General features: G+C 40.6%; 1 protein-coding gene across 2 annotated transcripts; it reads left to right on the forward strand.

Annotated features, from left to right (window-relative positions):
• The first annotated feature begins 1,935 nt into the window (after positions 1-1,935).
• Positions 1,936-13,400, forward strand: MMAA (metabolism of cobalamin associated A). Of its 2 annotated transcripts, none has more exons than XM_075421076.1 (7): positions 1,936-1,989; positions 2,608-3,083; positions 4,018-4,140; positions 5,543-5,713; positions 6,028-6,113; positions 6,697-6,846; positions 9,289-13,400. In XM_075421076.1, exons 2-7 carry the CDS (start codon positions 2,663-2,665, stop codon positions 9,574-9,576), a joined length of 1,239 nt encoding a protein of 412 aa, XP_075277191.1. In that variant the 5' UTR covers positions 1,936-1,989; positions 2,608-2,662; the 3' UTR covers positions 9,577-13,400. The 2 variants fall into 2 exon arrangements, with proteins under 2 accessions (XP_075277191.1, XP_075277193.1); XM_075421078.1 differs by lacking the exon at positions 1,936-1,989 and adding an exon at positions 2,216-2,291.
• The last annotated feature ends 3,612 nt before the right edge of the window (positions 13,401-17,012 follow it).

Genomic DNA, 17,012 nt, shown 5'->3' on the forward strand with positions numbered 1-17,012 from the left:
ATTGACAACATAATAGAACGTCTTCCTGTCATATCTGACATTTGAGGACTATTGTCTCTGGAAAAAAGCAAACTTGTTGAGTGACGGAGTTGAGGGGAAAGGGGGGGAAAAAAGAGGTGACAGGAGCAGTTTGGATTTCTACACCTCGCCAGTGTGCAAGGTCTTGAAACAGTTCTTGTAGGAAGAGAACTCTGAAACACATACGCACTTGTTCGTGGTTGTATCAGGTTGGCAGTGCAACTGATGGGCTATGCAAAGTAGCAGAAGTTTTGTTCGTAACTGCCGAATGCACAATTTAATCTCATTCCTGTTATTCTGGTCCACAAGATCATCATGGACAGAGAACTGAACGATGCACTCTTCAGTGTTGCCAAAACACCAATTTTGTGTACCCATCCATCTAGTTCTTGCAAACAAGGTCAACAACAGAAGTATTCAGGATGAAAGCACGCGAAGTGGAATAAAGTGCAGGATCAATGATCTGTGATGAAACCATAGCAGAATAGCTTTTTTATTGTTGCTGCTGTTACTAAAATAATAGCGGGGATGTGCTACCTGGGTTTAAGCGCAGCACTTGAAACAGAGAGCCTTCAAAGACTTGTTTGAGAAAGAGACGATAGCGATACACGCGAACTCTGATGAATAAAGATCTGGTTAAACAGAAAGACTGCACAAGGCTATTTTGAAATGGAATTCTTGTCTCTTTCTGCTGTGGTTTTGTCACATGCTGATAGGGATGCAAAATTGCATGTTTTCTCAATTCTTCAGAGTGGATTGTTCAGTTCTCTCTGTATGATCATCTTGTGGACCGGAATAATAGGAGTGAGATTAAATTGTGCATTTGGCAGGTAAGAACAAAATTTCTGTTATTTTATACAGCCCATCAGTTGCACTGCCAATCTGATAGGACTGTGAACAAGTCTAATGCATTCTAGAAAAGTGCTGGTACCACTGTAAGGCACTGGTAAGAGCTCAGCCAGCGGAGTGTGTGCGTTTGTTTATTGGAAATAAATGCATGTACTTTAACAAGAGGTGCAGAAAAGGGACAGTAAGACGGCTAAAGAAATAATAACAATTTAAAAACAAAACAAAACACACCAAACCAACGTTCCATGAGATGAAATTTTAAAAATCAGGTTTAACTTGGCAAAATGACTACTGAAAAGAAGTATGATTTAATAAACATGCTTGGAGGGTTTAAGCATTTCTTCTCCCTCCCTGGTATGTGAAATGAAATCAGGGAAAAGTAAATTATTGTGCACAAATTCAGACTGCATGTTTTTAATATTTCAGGCTTGGAGAGAAGTGATGATTTGCAACATCCTTCCTTGTAAGGACAGAACAAAGAAACTGTTCTTACATCAACATGGATGTCTGTGTACTCACGAGAAGGAGCACACACGAGACTTGAGGACTTGAAAAGAGGTTTGGTTGCCACTGTTGAGTTGTGCACCTACAGCGTATTTCTTCGGTCTTTAACGTTCCTTCGGAGAACGTTTATTTTTGCAGGGGCTGCGTCCATTAGCTGGCTCCTGAGATCACCTGGAGGCAGGGTGCGGGTCGCTCCCAGACGAGGATGTGCGTTCATCGGAGTCTGGTGCGGCAGGAGCAGAGCAAGGCGAAGGCCCCTCTCCCCCTCCTGGGGGAGGGGATCAGCCAGCTGCTGAAGTGCGGCCTCGGTACAACCGGAGAGCTGCCAGCGCGGCGGCCGCCTCCTCTCAGGGGCGAGCCCGGCTCTGCGGTCTCCCGGGATGCCGCCACTCGATGGGCAAGGAGGGCGGTGGAGGCCAGTCGGACTCGATCGCGGCCCCCACCGCCCTCCTTACCCGCATCCCTGCTCCGATCCTCCGGGCCCCCACCGCGGGACCGCCCGGCGCATGCGCGGCGCTGCCCGGGGACGGGCCGCCGGCGGGGCGGGCCCCTCGGCGGGGCGGGTTCCGGCTCCGCCTGAGGGCGTCACTTCCCGGCGGCGGGAGGCGGGGGCCGCAGGTGGGGCCGGGGCACCACGGCGTGTGGCGGTGCTGGGGGGGGGGCCGGGACGGCCCCGGGGAGCGGGGGGTTGTGCCCGGTGCACCTGCTGCTTGGTGTCGGCTCCTGGAGTTTGTTTCCGAATGTTCTTGGGTCTTGACCTCTTCCCCCCCCCCCCCCCCCCCCCCCTTTTTTTCCTTCTGGAAGTAAGGTGTAAAAAATTCATCCTGAGTAATAGTTTTTAAAAAACCCTGCAGCCGTGAAAATAGAATATACAGCAATTTCAGTGAGCATAAGAGTTGGTTCCTTCCTGGATTTTTAGGGTACTGTGTGTGCTCTTAGAGACTGTTTTACTTATCAGTGATTTTTATTTATCTGCTTGTATTTATTTAAACATTTTTAAAATTGATTATTAATATTTTTATTTTTTACGTATGATAATGAAGAGATGCTGTGCTATTGAAGATTCCGTAGCTGCTTTTTGTTGTGTTTTTTCAGTGGGAAGACGGAGCTATCGTTGTTTGTTTGAAACAGTAGGTGTGGGTAGAATAAAAGCCCACGGTTGCCTGTGTGCGTAGGTTTCACCAGAGTCCTTACAGCTGTTTTGAAGGAAGTAAAAATGTTTTTTTTTCTCTTTAGGGTGTCTGCAAACAGAAGTGAACCGATACCTCTGGTACTTTTAATTCCGAACAAGATGAAGATCCCCTCTTTGCTGCTGAGACTCCCTCGTTGTTATTTCTCTAGAAGAACTTACTTCCCAAACTGTCACTTCATTCCCAGCGCAGATTTCCCGTGCGCTGAATCTCTTAGGCCGGTGCGCCGCTATCATACGAGATGGATGTGTTCATCAGGTGGTTTGAGGAGAGCGCTGTGTCAGCAGGCAGCCCGTGACCAGCAAATTGAGGGACTTTCTGACAGAGAAGAAAGACTCGTAGACAGACTTTACAGTGGACTAATCCAGGGTCATAGAGCCTGTTTAGCAGAAGCCATTACACTTGTAGAATCAACTCAGAGTAGGAAGAAGAAAATAGCCCAGGTGCTCCTTCAGAAGGTATTATCCTACCACAGGGAACAAGAAAAGTTAAATCAAGGAAAGCCACTTGCCTTTAGAGTGGGTTAGTGCTTTTATGTCTGTCCAGTAGTTGCTTTGATGGAATTGCAGTCTTGCTACTCGTTGTCACTATTGTTCTTTAAGCGTCGTGGTCTGTAATCTTGGATCAGTATTTTTTCGTGGTTTGGAACCAATCTAGATCACTTCTGTTGTCAGTAGAGTTATGACTTGAGCTGGAAAATGCTTTTGAAAGAGCTCTGGAAATATTTGCTGCTTCTTCGGTGGGGGGGGGGGCAGTTGTTTGTAAAAATATTTATCTTCCTGGTTTATGGCCTTACTTCAAAGCAGCCTCCTTGTTAGCTGAGGAGATTTGAACCTGGTTATTTTGGAAACTGTAAAATATTTTCTCTTGTGAAGAGATGGACTACTAAAGTATGTCATGTCTAGCTGTTGTGTCTCGTGTGCGTGTACAAAGGTAGTAAGAATGAGAACTTGGGCGTGGGAGTGAGAAATATTTGGTGGAGGTTAACAAGCTAATCTTAGTTTGTATGCTTTGGCATGTCAGCAAATTGCCTGTTTTTTTTTTGAAATAACAGCTCTTCAAGGTAAGGGCTTTTGCTTTTAGAGTGTGTCTTTTATAAATAGTAAATCCAAAAAGTACAGTTTTAGGATGTGGTGTTTTTAAAGTTCTGAAGTATAAGTCAGCATGGATAAATTTATTTGGAGGAGAGGAAATAAGGCTGGATAAACCTGGTGTTAGGTTGGTATGGAAGGATGAGGGCTGGTGAAGTGAGCGCTGCTGTGTTGATTGAACCAAGGTAGTGTATTTCAGCTGAGTTACAACTGCTTAGCTGGGGATACAGGTTGTGGCATAGCTTTTATTTGCCTTTGTTGTGATATTGTACTAAAGTATGAATTGTTATCAACTTAGATGTTGACAGTGTTTATGTGATGTATTATTTGTTTAGCAAAATTTTTTTCTTCCTAATATTCTTTAGGGTTGTCTGGTCCTCCTGGTGCTGGGAAATCGACTTTCATAGAATGCTTTGGGCAAATGCTTACAGAAAGAAAATACAAAGTGTCTGTGTTGGCTGTAGATCCTTCCTCTAGTACAAGTGGTGGTGAGTGTGAATTAAAGTTTCAGGTTTCTAATGCCTTGTGAACTATAGGAGTATCTTGTTGGGCCAAATGTAGGAAAAGTTGGGGGCCTATACAAGTAAAATGCTAAAAAGAAATGTTATTTTAAGTTTTCATTTTTTTTTCTCTGTGTGATATGAAATTGGGAAATACGTGTCAGTATCCTAATTTTGTCAGGGTTCGTCTTTGCCTCTATTCAAATGTTGCTTTACAGTTTTTTTGGTCTGAAACTGCAGTTTTCGCTCGCTAGTTGTATTTATTTATTTCCCTGTGAATGAAGGAGTAGAGGGGCATTCGTTTCTGTGTTAATTTCAGCGGTGGTAATGCTGATCATTGGGCAGGAAGCATATACTAATTTAAAACTATTTAGAGGATGCTACAATCCGAATGTGTAGATCAGACTGAATTTTGGAACATTTGTTAGTTCCCTAATATGAATTTTTGGATTTTTGTTGATTACGCTAGTGTCAAGGTCTCCTGATGCAGACCATTTGTCTGACTTGTAGCCTGATTTTTTTTTTTCCCTAGATTTTAAGTTCTTCAAAGTTGTGTGGCTGTAATCTGTCACTCTCAAATCAAAAATTGTAGGGAAACTGTAGGCTGACCATGCTTGATTAATGGTATCTCTGATATAAATGATAGAACCTTGATTTTGATCTTTTTATAATGGGCAGCTGCTAGGGAACATCATTCTTTTTTCCAGCTTCTGCGCTGTCAGAGAAGATGTTGTAGCGTGTAACTATGGAAAAAAGAAAGAGATCTTTACCATGACAAGGACCTGGAGTTAAGAAAGGCTGTATTCTTGGATGCATATATTCAAGATGCATCAACAGAATAGCAAAATATGATACCAGGACTGCATCAGTTAAAAGAACTGAGCATCTCTTGTCTGTTGGAATGTTCATCATGCATGTAGATCTCGCTGAATCCGATTTAAAGTTTGTATGAGTAGAAGGAAGGCAGGGATGCTTGTCAGCTTGCTTAAAAACAAAACAAAAAATCCATAATCAACAAATACCAGAATCATAAGGCAGAGACTCGTCCCTTTGGTTAGAAGCAACAAACATGTAGTTGTGTGGCCTGCTGTGCATAGGCATCAAAAAGCCATTAAGGAATTGCAGAATTCATTTGACCTGGAACAAATTCTTTGTGTTTGGTTGCAGTACGGTTTGCTTGTTAGGCCTTTCCAGCTGCTGATAGGCAGAATAACCTGGCAGTAACTTCCTACTCCTCAGCAATGTCTTGAACAGCTGTTGTTGGGATATTCTTACTTGACTGTCTTCGTTCAAAAAAATTTGTCTTTTTTCACTCATTTACTGGGGAGGAGGGAGGGGGAAAGTTTGGCTGTGTTGTGCTTTTGAGATAATTTAACATTAAATGTTTAAGGTTCTCTACTGGGTGATAAAACACGGATGATCGAGTTGTCAAGAGACATGAACGCATACATCAGACCGTCTCCAACCAGAGGGACGCTGGGAGGTGTAACAAGGACCACAAATGAAGCCATTCTGCTGTGTGAAGGAGGAGGCTACAATGTTGTTCTTGTGGAAACAGTAGGTATGTGCTTAGGGTTTTCTTTTCATTATCCTGTTGTGATATCTAAATGCGGCATGCTACTGCTTGCATGCTTTCATCCTTGAGTTTGCTTATGCTTTCATACATGGTTACTGGTTGAAAATGAATGCCCATTCTGTCAATTGGCTAGTTCTGTATGGTTTGTAAAAACACTGTTCTGTAAAAACTGTTGTGTTTCATGTTGTCTTTGCTAGTGGGATTTGTTCATGGTGCAGTACTGGCATCTGCCATAATTACTGTCATTAATGTGACTGAAAGTTTGCAGGAAATGGTAAGCTCTGGATTTAATTTTTTAGGTGTGGGACAGTCAGAATTTGCTGTTGCTGATATGGTTGATATGTTTGTATTGCTGCTACCACCTGCGGGTGGAGATGAATTACAGGTATTTTTCAGTTTCCCTTATTAAGCATTACCTGGGACTAGAAAGAGAAACTTAAATCTAAGGCGTAGTATTTGTCTGTGCAGAAAGCCCCTGTCAATAGTATTTTGTAAATTACACTGCTACTGTTGAAGCCTTTTCAGTGTTATATCAATTTATTGCAAAGTTAGGATCTGATACTATACACCCCCCCCCCCCCCGATTTTGGAAGTATTAGGATGTAACATTTTTGTACTCTGACTTACTTTGGCCTATTTACGAGGAGCAGCTGTGTATTATAGGAGAACAGAAATCAGTATAAATAGGTTTGCAAACTTGGTCGTGTTTTGGTTAAACTTAAGTCTTTATGCATGAAATAGGTATGAAACCTGATAGCCATATTTGCTTTTCTCATGTCAAAGTAGAGTAATAACTAGCAATGGAAGGGGCTGTTGGTACTACTCTTGCATGACTACCACATGCACACACAACAAATTTGGCAGGATCCACCAGAAACTAGCAAAGCATTTTGACCTGCTTTTTGTGGTTAAATCAGCGTGTCACAGTCCTTCGGGGTATTCATGATTTCTCTCCATGTTCCATTTAGGGTATCAAACGGGGTATAATTGAGATGGCAGATCTAGTTGCTATAAATAAAGCTGATGGTGATTTAATTGTGCCTGCACGGAGAATACAAGCTGAATACGTTAGTGCTATGAAGCTACTTCGCAAACGTTCGAAGGTTTGGAGACCAAAGGTTTGTGTATTTCACTATGGTTTGGGGGGGAATTTGGGTGGTTTTTTGTTTTGTTTGGGTTTTGTTGGTGTGTTTGGGTGTTTTGTTTGGAGTGTCCCCCCTGCCCCTTCCCTAAGAAGGGGCTGAATGAGTTAGGATTGTTACCGTCTCATCTGGCTCTAGTGTCCCTGGGGTCTTTTATAAAAATTTCAGTTCAGTTGTTTAGATTTACACTGTGCTAGAGAGTTGATTGCTGCTGTTTCTGTTTCACCTCTGATCTCAAGTTTCCTACATGAAACACTCTGCAAAGCCAGTCCTGCTCCCTGTGATTTCTGTCCTGAGCTACAAGCTCAGCACTAGCAGACCTATTACTAACACTGGTAGTGGTACAAACTTGTCTTGCTTTTTGTAAACTATGTATATCTTAAAATGTCCCGTTAGCCATTTCTCCTACATTTATGCTCTGAAGCCTATAATTGTCTTCGTTCTTTCACTTTTTCATGTGTTTCCTTTATTGCTTTACTTGTTAAAAATTTCTCACATATTAAAAGTTCTTGGGCAAGAACCTGATCTGCTTGTGTATGCAATGTCTAGATTAATGGAATTATCATCCTGTGGGCCTTTAATTTTAATGCAATATTCCATTTGTTAAAAGGTTACAATAAATTACTAAGGAAAAGATTCAGTACTGATTTTTAATATATGTATATAAAATAAACACATACACACTCTCACTCCCTTCATATATATAAAGAAGGTTTGCTCTACCCTGCTATTAAAATTGACCCATTGAATTAAGTTTAAATCAGCTGGACTGCTTGAGGCTTAGCCATCATTTTGTAATTTTTGTTTCTAGATGTGATGAGAGGTCACATCTGATAAATGTGACCCAGAAGAACTGTTGAGACCAGTGAATTAAACAGGTTGTTAGTAATCTGTCTCTCTTTCTGTTTTTGTTTAACGTCTTTATCAATGATCTGGATGAGGGGATTGAATGCTGCCTCAGTAAGTTTGCAGATGACACCAAGCTGGGCGGGAGTGTTGATCTGCTTGAGGGTAGGAAGGCTCTGCAGAGGGATCTGGACAGGCTGGATCGAGGCCAACTGTATGAGGTTCAACAAGGCCAAGTGCTGGGTCCTGCACTTGGGTCACAACAACCCCATGCAACGCTACAGGCTTGGGGAGGAGTGGCTGGAAAGCTGCCTGGCGGAAAAGGACCTTGTGGTGTTGGTCGACAGCCGGCTGAACATGAGCCAGCAGTGTGCCCAGGTGGCCAAGAAGACCAGCGGCATCCTGGCTTGTATCAGGAGTAGTGTGGCCAGCAGGAGCAGGGAGGTGATCGTGCACCTGTACTCAGCACTGGTGAGGCTGCACCTCGAGTACTGTGTTCAGTTTTGGGTCCCTCACTACAAGAAGGACATTGAGTTGCTGGAGTGTGTCCAGAGCAGGGCAAAAAGGCTGCTGAGGGGTCTAGAGAACAAGTCTTATGAGGAACAGCTGAGGGAGCTGGGGCTGTTTAGTCTGGAGAAGAGGAGGCTGAGTGGGGGACCTTATTGCTCTGTACAACTACCTGAAAGGAGGTTGTAGTGAGGCAGGTGTTGGTCTCTTCTCCTAAGTAACTAGTGATAGGACGAGAGGAAATGGCCTCAAGTTGCACCAGGAGAGGTTTAGGTTGGATATTAGGAAATAATTCTTTACTGAAAGAGTGGTCAGACTGCCCAGGGAAGTGGTGGAGTCCCCATTCCTGGAGGTGTTTAAAAAACGTGTAGATGTGGCACTTTGGGATATGGTTTAGTAGGCATGGTGGTGTTGGGTTGACGGTTGGACTTGATGATCTTAGAGGTCTTTTCCAGCCTATGATTCATTCAGTGATGGCAGTGTCTGACAACTGGAAGAAAGAAAATATTGATGTGTAGGGGCTAGATCCTATCCATTAGATTGGAGAAAGAGAGACTTTTCTGAAAAAAACAAAACCTTTTCCGTTTAGAAGATCATGTTGGATGCCTGAAATATTTTTTGTAAAAGGAGTTCCTAGTCTGGAAAACAAAATGCAAAAAATAGTCGAAATAGCTCCTTTCTGGAATACTTTAAGGGCAAAAGAGTAGCTACCAGTGTATGTCATTAACTCTACATTTAAGCAAAATGGCAACATTGTACCTTTTAGCTAAAGGACACGTTAAATATGATTCTCACTCATTATACAAGTAGTTGGACAAGGCCTCTTTATCCCAATTGCTGTGGATCTCAGGGTCCACTTATAGTTAGTACAATCCCAATTTTAGAGATCTTTATTTTTAGAGAAAACGTGCGCAGCACAAAACTCTTTTGAGTTTCATAAAGTTAGTGAATTGAAGTAAGCTTGCCTTATGCATTTGTTAATTTTCATGCAATCTACCTGATGTAGAAATTAAACCCTCAAGCCCGGTAGTTACTTGGTTTTAAAAATTCTTCTGAATCCAACAGGTAATGCGCATCTCTTCCAAAACTGGAGAAGGTATCTCAGATATGTGGGATAAAATGACAGAGTTTCGTGACCTCATGCTCACTAGTGGCGAGTTGATTGCCAAACGACGAAAACAGCAGAAAGTGTGGATGTGGAATCTCATCCAGGAAAATATGTTGGAACATTTCCGGAGTCACTTGGCAGTCAAGGATAAGATTCCACTGCTAGAAGAAAAAGTTCTTAGTGGTGTCTTGTCTCCTGGGCTGGCTGCTGACCTGCTACTGAAAGCATTCAAAGATGGTCTCTAAGCATTAAATTCTACTCTCTTCTTGTTAAGTGCTTTACGTAAACATGAACATTAAATATATTTTTTCTGTGTGGATTCAAATGTTTTACTACAGCAGACATTAATAGAATACCTATCCAGTGGTCTGCAAAAAATACTGTAGAATTCTGTGTATGTGAAGATCATGACAAATCCAAACACTCACTCGGAGGTTACTACAGAATATATTGGAAGAAAGTACATTTCTAAGTCTTCTATTTGTACATGCCATGGATCTGTGGATCAAAAATGTCAATGTGACTGGTTTTGGGAAGGGTGGGAGAGAAAGGTTTGTGGTGGTGCAGAGTTTTGTTCCAGTTACGGGACCATGTTAGAGCAGTTGACACTGCAGCTTTCTATTCTAATATAGCATCAGCTGTTGCCAGTATGGATTGCTTTTTCTTTCTCACCTTGAATGACAGCAAGAACATTGGACCCCCTGGCAGCACCTGATCACAGGCTTAGTTTTAAATAAATTGTATGCATATAAATAGAATACAGTGGTGTTCGGTCCCTGTTTGGAAGCTATGGTTAGTTGTTATACACTATGAGAAGGGAATTTTAACCATCCCAGTTTCTAAACAGATGTTTTAACTAAAAAGCGAAATGTAGTTAGATTTTTTTTTAATGGAACAAATGTCGTCCATAATGTTTTAATAGTAATAATAAAGGTTTGAGGTTTTCTGATCTGATTTAAGTTTATTTGGATTCAAACAAAATGCCCAGTCGTGTTTGGATTTGGGGTGGGTTTTTTTTTTCCCCTCTCTTGCAGAAGACATGACTGTGCGCAACCAGAAGTACTTTTCTTTTTTTTTTCATTTCCTTTCAGAACAGATCTGGAGGAAGTATTTTCCTAAGCCATGATCTAGAAAGCAGACCTCATGTGGTACCTACTAAATATGAAGGGTAGAGTGGAAAATGTTGATTTTTGGAGACCTGATGAAAAACCAATAAAATATCAGGAGATTTTGTGCATCTATTGTTGCTTGCATGAATGGACTTAAAAAAAAAGTGATGATTTTTATAGTCTTGATTTTCTGGACACATACATAAAAGGTATGGTGTCTTTAATTTTTATTTTAGCTCAGTTTCACCTGTTTGGCTTCCTAAGAAGTATGTGTTTCACACAGCATTTGAATTCTGGCAACCTGAGTCTGAATTTTTGAGACAATTCCAGGGCAGCAATGAATTAGTTTACTTGGATCCTCTTTCTTTTTTCCTTCTTTTTTTTTTCCCCAGAGTAATTTTTTTTTCTCTTCCTTCCCCTTGTCCCAGTTGTTACATTGTGTTCCCAACTAAGTTTACTTTTTCCTGCTAGCCCTCTGTGCTTCACAATTTTGATTCCTGTGTAGGTATAATTTGGCAGCTATCAGAAGAGATGAAGGATTGTTGAAAATGCTGAGGATTTTGTTTCCTTTGGCTTGTCAAAGTGGCACAAATTAAACAACGCAGAAGAAACCTCCATCCTTTGCTAGCATTTCAGTTATTTTTCCCACTGTATGATGGTGTCTGTGTAACTGTCTGTATATTTTTATTCTAAAAATATGAAGTACGACCAGAAAGTAAAAAGCAAACTGCAAGGAAAACTAAGAATACTTCATAATTAAAAGCAATGATCCCCACATGTATTTACAATGATGTACTTACAAAGAGCATTGTGGTGTTTTGTGGGACATACAGTCGAGGCATTTCTTTGTTAAGAAATTTTATACCAGTGTAGCTGTTATTAGTGGTTTCCACCACAGGAATTGTCAGAACTTCAGTGCTCTGACCTCATTGTTCCTATTTCTTAAACTTTGCATCCCAAATGAGTAATTTGGGATTGCTGCAATCAGTTACTGAGAAGTAGCTGCAGGAATGTAGGGGGTGGTAGAAGCACAGGGACTTTATGACCGTGCTGAGTTGTTGTGAAAAAGATGTAGCACTTCTAGTTTCTTTTCTATTTAAACAGTCTCCATTGAATGTGATAGAAAGTGCCCTAAATGAAATGCAATGTTTTGTATCCTTTCAGCTTTAAATATTAACTGTATTTTTATGGTACCTAGTAGAAGAAAGGACAGTGAGGTGGAAAATGAATTAGTGAGAGCAGAAACATTTTAACTGGCGAGTTCTGAACTTTTCAATAGTCCATTTGTTTCAGGTGACAGTTTTTGAGGTGACCTCATTTGCGCTTATCTGTTAGATCAAACCCTTATTATTGTCATTACTTTTCCTTTTGTCAGGGACTGCTGTTTTCCTTATCTGTTATATATGAGCTGTCAAGCAAGTAAAATAGAACCTGCAGCTTTGTTTAAATGACGGCTGCACAAGCAGAATACGTTTTACCACTTCTTCAGTATTTGTTTTCTGGATGCAGATCTGTTAATCTGCTTAAGCCATTGGGCCAACATTGTTTTCTCATTTTGTTGCTTCTTTTAAAGTATTGTTAATTTACTAATGAACTCTTAGAAGACAGTACAATGGCTTAAGCAAGTTGTACTTTTCATTAAACTGCATTTTCCTCTTAGAGTGTTGAATGAAAATTAGATTTGCCGCCTTTATGTGTTCATTTGTGCCTCATATTTCAGTAGACAGAGGAATACCCTTATCCTGAAAAGGGTCTTTGGAAACGGCATGATAGATAAGGATCCCTGCTTTTTTTCAGTGATTCCCGTGCCAAATTGAAAAGCTGTACTGTCCAAATGATGAACTGAGCCTCACATGTGAAAATCAAATTGGTTTACAGCTTGTAAAATTTTGCTGTGACATGTTTTGGAGTCAACTGCTGTTCAATTAATTGTGCAGTTTTGTTGATGTCCTCATGGGCTGGGGAAATGCATTGCCTTCAGAAGGACTGCATAGCTTTAGCTGGTGGGCTACAATTTAGTAAAAAATTCAGTATTTCCCAAGATAGGGAAGAGCATTTCTAGCTCAATTTTTTCTAGCTCTGTGGGATTAAGTGGGGTAAAATGCATTAAAACATTGTCTTTCAAGTAAACGGGCTTCTGAAAAAACAGAGTAAACAAATCTGTTGAGTAGGATGTTGACATACTAGTTTCTAGAGTTGTTAAGTTGCTCTCATGTTAATGTTTAAAGCCACAGCTACTGCAGAACAGTATGAGAAAATAATATAACTTTATGAGAAAATAGTAGCAAGATTAAGTTTGTAGCTAGAGGTATGTTAAACTGTTAGACAAATTGATATGGGAGGCAAGGAGCAAACTTCAGATACACAAACTCGTGCCCTACGAAGTCTTTCAGTTATCTGTAAGTGTGAAACTTTTCACCAGGTCCCTGTGTAATAGATGTTGCTGGTGTTTCACAGCTGGAAAAACAAGTGTGGTGAGATCAAGTGATCTACCCAGGACTCTGAAACAGGTCAGTAGAGTATAAGGGTTACAGTTCAGTCATCTTTACTCTGAGCCCCGTGTATATTTACGGCCATGTTACTTAAGGTTGAAAAAATGCTCTTAGCAAGTTCATGCTCTTAGTGTGACTTACTCCTTTCATATCTAATCTCTCTGTTTTCAGTGACAGGACCCAGTGACCCCTTCTTGACTACTGTTCTGTTGTAATGTCCTGCTTTAAGTGATAGAAAACTTTTCCTTGGTATCTAATCTGCCCTTGCCTTTTGTAAGTGTAGTACTTCCTGTTATGCATGCTTGTTCAGTCTTGTTCCTCTCACATATATTGTTTCTTTATTTGTGAAATCTGCAGTGTGTTGGCTGTCTGTTTGTGGGTCTTGAGATTTTGGGCGATGGCGATTGAGCAAAGCTAAAGAATACACATTAACTTGTTTTTTTTAAACCTTATGCAGTTTCTTTCCTAAAGTTTTCATTCTGAAAGTAATATGGCAAGATTAAATTATTGTCTTTCTCATTACTGGTGTGCACATACTTATCTACCCTTTACTCTTCCTTACTCAGCCATGCTCTTATTGCTCCCCCCTTGGATGCACAGTCAAGAAGTAACACTATCCATGAGTTAGTGAGAAACATTTTTACAGAGCTTAGTGCTTCCATAACTATTCCACTGGATTATTCTAAAGCACACATTATTTGAAGAGTGGTTAAATATATTATATATGAATGTATTTAAAGAAAAATCAGTGTGTTCCCCTGGAACTTATGATGTGGACAATCAACAGTGCACAGGTTCACTAGCAACAAGGTTCCTCTTCCAAACACTAGTTCAGATACTCCATGGTCATATTCCTTACAGTTTAGTTAAAAATAACCCACCCACCCCATGTTAAAACATTAATAAAATCTGTGGATTGAGCATAAAAATTTTGACGTGGAAAACTCAGCAGCAATTACAGTACGTGTCTAGAATGGAAGTATGGTAGACATATTATGTTCCCTGCTGCCATATCAAGGCATGATGCAGCTGGTGAACAAGCAAGGGAGGAGCTGACATTCATGGTAGTCTATGGAGAAGGTGTGTTATGGAGCAGCAAGACAAATGTCTATTTTTCTCTTTCTTTCTCTCAGGGGAGGATAAGAATTACCTTAAATAATTCACTGGCAAGCCTCAGAAGCTGATGTGATCCACAGTGTTTACTGTGTGAGGTTTACAAAAGTGATAAATTCAATTCCCTTTTCTATACTTTGGATTTGTATGTTGCGTGGGACTAGTCTAATGCAGACACCTGTCCTTTGGAATTAGATGGGTTGGTTTGTAATTGTGCTCTAAGTGGCTAGAAGTCCTTGTAGTTTGAGTAAATGATTGTTCACTCATTACAAAGAAGTCAAAAGCTTCACTTTCCAGAATGCATGATGAAATTCCTGTATTTTTCCCTAAAATACTATGGCAAAGTGAGTTCCTGCTGTATGTTAGTTACTCTGTCTTGATTTTCTCTTATGTTTAGATCTCTTTCACTGGTAGAGTAAAAAAGCTTTAGTTTAGTTACACGCCTTTTTAAATTACTCAAATATTCATAAAGTTAATCAGGGATTAACAATATTTTTGCTTTGTTTCTTCTGTTGTGACTGTTATAACCTAAAGATTATCACTTATTATAACCTAAAGACTATTTTATCTTCAGATGACTGAGCTGACCTGCACTGTGGCAGACTGCAATGGCTGGGGATGCGTAACGTACGTGTAATGAGAAGATACTCTCATTGACTGTGTGGCTCCTAGCGTTGCAAAGTCATGCTGCTAAAGGTTTCTCTCAGCCCTGAATCTGTGACACAAAGTTCCTCTTTGTAGTTTTCTAATTGCAACCAGTGGAAGAGAAGAGTAATGTTAGTTTTTGTGACTTGTTGCTTAGCAGCGTTGATCAACAAAAGTACAACCTTTTCTTTTCCTGTAACCTTGGTGAACCCAGGCTTGGACAGAGCTCAGCAGCAGAAGGCAAGGATTTCTGAAGTCATGAAAAACTTGCTCAGTGTCTGTTAGCAGCATCTGAGGGAAACAGTCTCTTCTTGACACCTTCGTTACCTTTGCCCTTTAGTCTTCATTCTCTCTCTCATCAAGCCTTAGAAGAAAACAGGCACTGTCCTGGGAAGGTGTGGAGGATGGGAAGGTTAGAGACAAGCCAGCTGTGCTGAGACGTATCCTGCCACCTGTGGGGAAAAGGAGCTGAGCTCGTTCCCAGGCTGTGATGTCAGACCCTCCTGTCATGGCAGGAGAAACAAACTTCAGGCATCGCAGTAAGGATTATTCTTAATTAGAGAAGATTTCCCAGTATTTTGGAGTAGGCAAAATAGCCCATAGAGGAAGGGGAGATTAGGGTGCTAAGAATTTCCTGGTTTGCATCTTTTAGGAGGGATTTCACAAACTGGACTAGAAGGGGTATTGAAGGTATTTGAAAATGATTAGGGATCTGGACTGGATGTGGATATAAAGACAATTTTTTTTTTTTTTTTTAATTCTGATCAAATCTGGCAAAGCCTGTAAAATAAGTGCAAAGGGCAAGTTGCTTGTTTCACCTTTCTTCTAAACTGTTAGTCTAACTGGACAAAGGATCTTCAGTAACATCACAAACTGCAACAATTAACGTGCCTTATGATGCCAGAAGCTTAGAGTAGGAGCTTTTACTGTTACTCAGATGCTTATCCCTTACTTCTAGATCTAAGTAAAAAACAGCTAAGTATTTGTATACTTTTTCTGTCAAAAATCCTGAGATATCTGTAAGCTTGTGGACGTTATGTGGAAAGTGCTGCCTCGTCAGCCTGCTGTTTTTCTCCCTTCCCTGGTCTCACCCCACTGCTGACTTCTCCCATCTGTCCACACTGCAGGATTCGTTGGTAGCTCTTAAAAGCAGTATGGGTCAACATATTAAAAGGTCAGCTTATGTTTCACAAGCCTAATAGACTCTGGTGTCACTTCTCTTCTGAAGTTCAAAGAGAAACTCTGCTGTTCGGCTATCCCAGTCTCATAAAAATCTTGGAGATGACTAATATTGCTATAATTGTACAATTGAGATCAGAAAGGGCAGCCACAGAAGAAACTGGTTTCTGTCCGATCTCTCATGTCAAAAGCGTGGCAAGTGTATGGTGCCTGGCAGAGCTCAATCAAGTAAAATAAACAGCAAACTGGAATGTGAATTACGTTGCAAATGTTGCTGTTAAATTTTTTTTTAATTGCACAGATCCTAACCAAGTGATCTATCTGGCAATTCTGACTGATACCTGAGACTGAGAGGAATGACTTTCCATGCCCTTCCTTGCTGAACAGAGCAAACCTCGCTCACCAAAACAGGAATTTTTTTTTTGAGCTGTGAAAATGATTTGTCTGCGGTGAACAACAGCTGCTAGTATTTGATATCTGCAGGAGTCAAAACAAGTAGCACTCTTCTTATTTACATGAGAAGTAGGGAATTTAGGTCAAAATCAATAAGCTTTTAAAAACAGTTTCAGTAAAAGCAAAAAACTTTTTTTTGTTTATAAGTGATGTGATGCAGAATACCTAATTGGTTATTGCTGTGTGCAGTGGCAATAGAACCTGAGTAGATTTGAAAATTAACATTTCAAACATTAAATAATTAAAATATTGTTATCCTTCACCTTTCCTTTTAGCTATCTGTTAGAATGTTGCATTCTCTTCTAAGCAAAATTGTCTTTACTGTGACATTCTTTAGTGCTGTCATTGCCACATCTGCAACAACCAGCCAGACTGTGCCCACTGTACAACACTACCACAGCTAAAAGCCATGGAATGTGGTATTTCTGTACGAAGATTAATTGGTTTTTCTGCGTTATGACATGTTGAATAGGGAGGTCTTAGTTTCATGTCTTGCAGGATGCTCGTGGCTTTCAGTTTAGCTGCAGACACTGCTCCACAAACCCTTTCCCACCATGCACAATTCCTTGCTATGCACTTGCTTATGTTAGAAATGCTACTGTTTCTCTATACCATGACATCAAAAAAGGAGGGCATTTGAGCACATGCCTAAGTGTGATTGAATAGGGGTCCTAAAATACAGGCCACCTG

The sequence above is a fragment of the Opisthocomus hoazin genome, chromosome 5 (genome assembly GCF_030867145.1).
Source record: "Opisthocomus hoazin isolate bOpiHoa1 chromosome 5, bOpiHoa1.hap1, whole genome shotgun sequence".
Lineage (NCBI taxonomy): Eukaryota > Metazoa > Chordata > Aves > Opisthocomiformes > Opisthocomidae > Opisthocomus > Opisthocomus hoazin.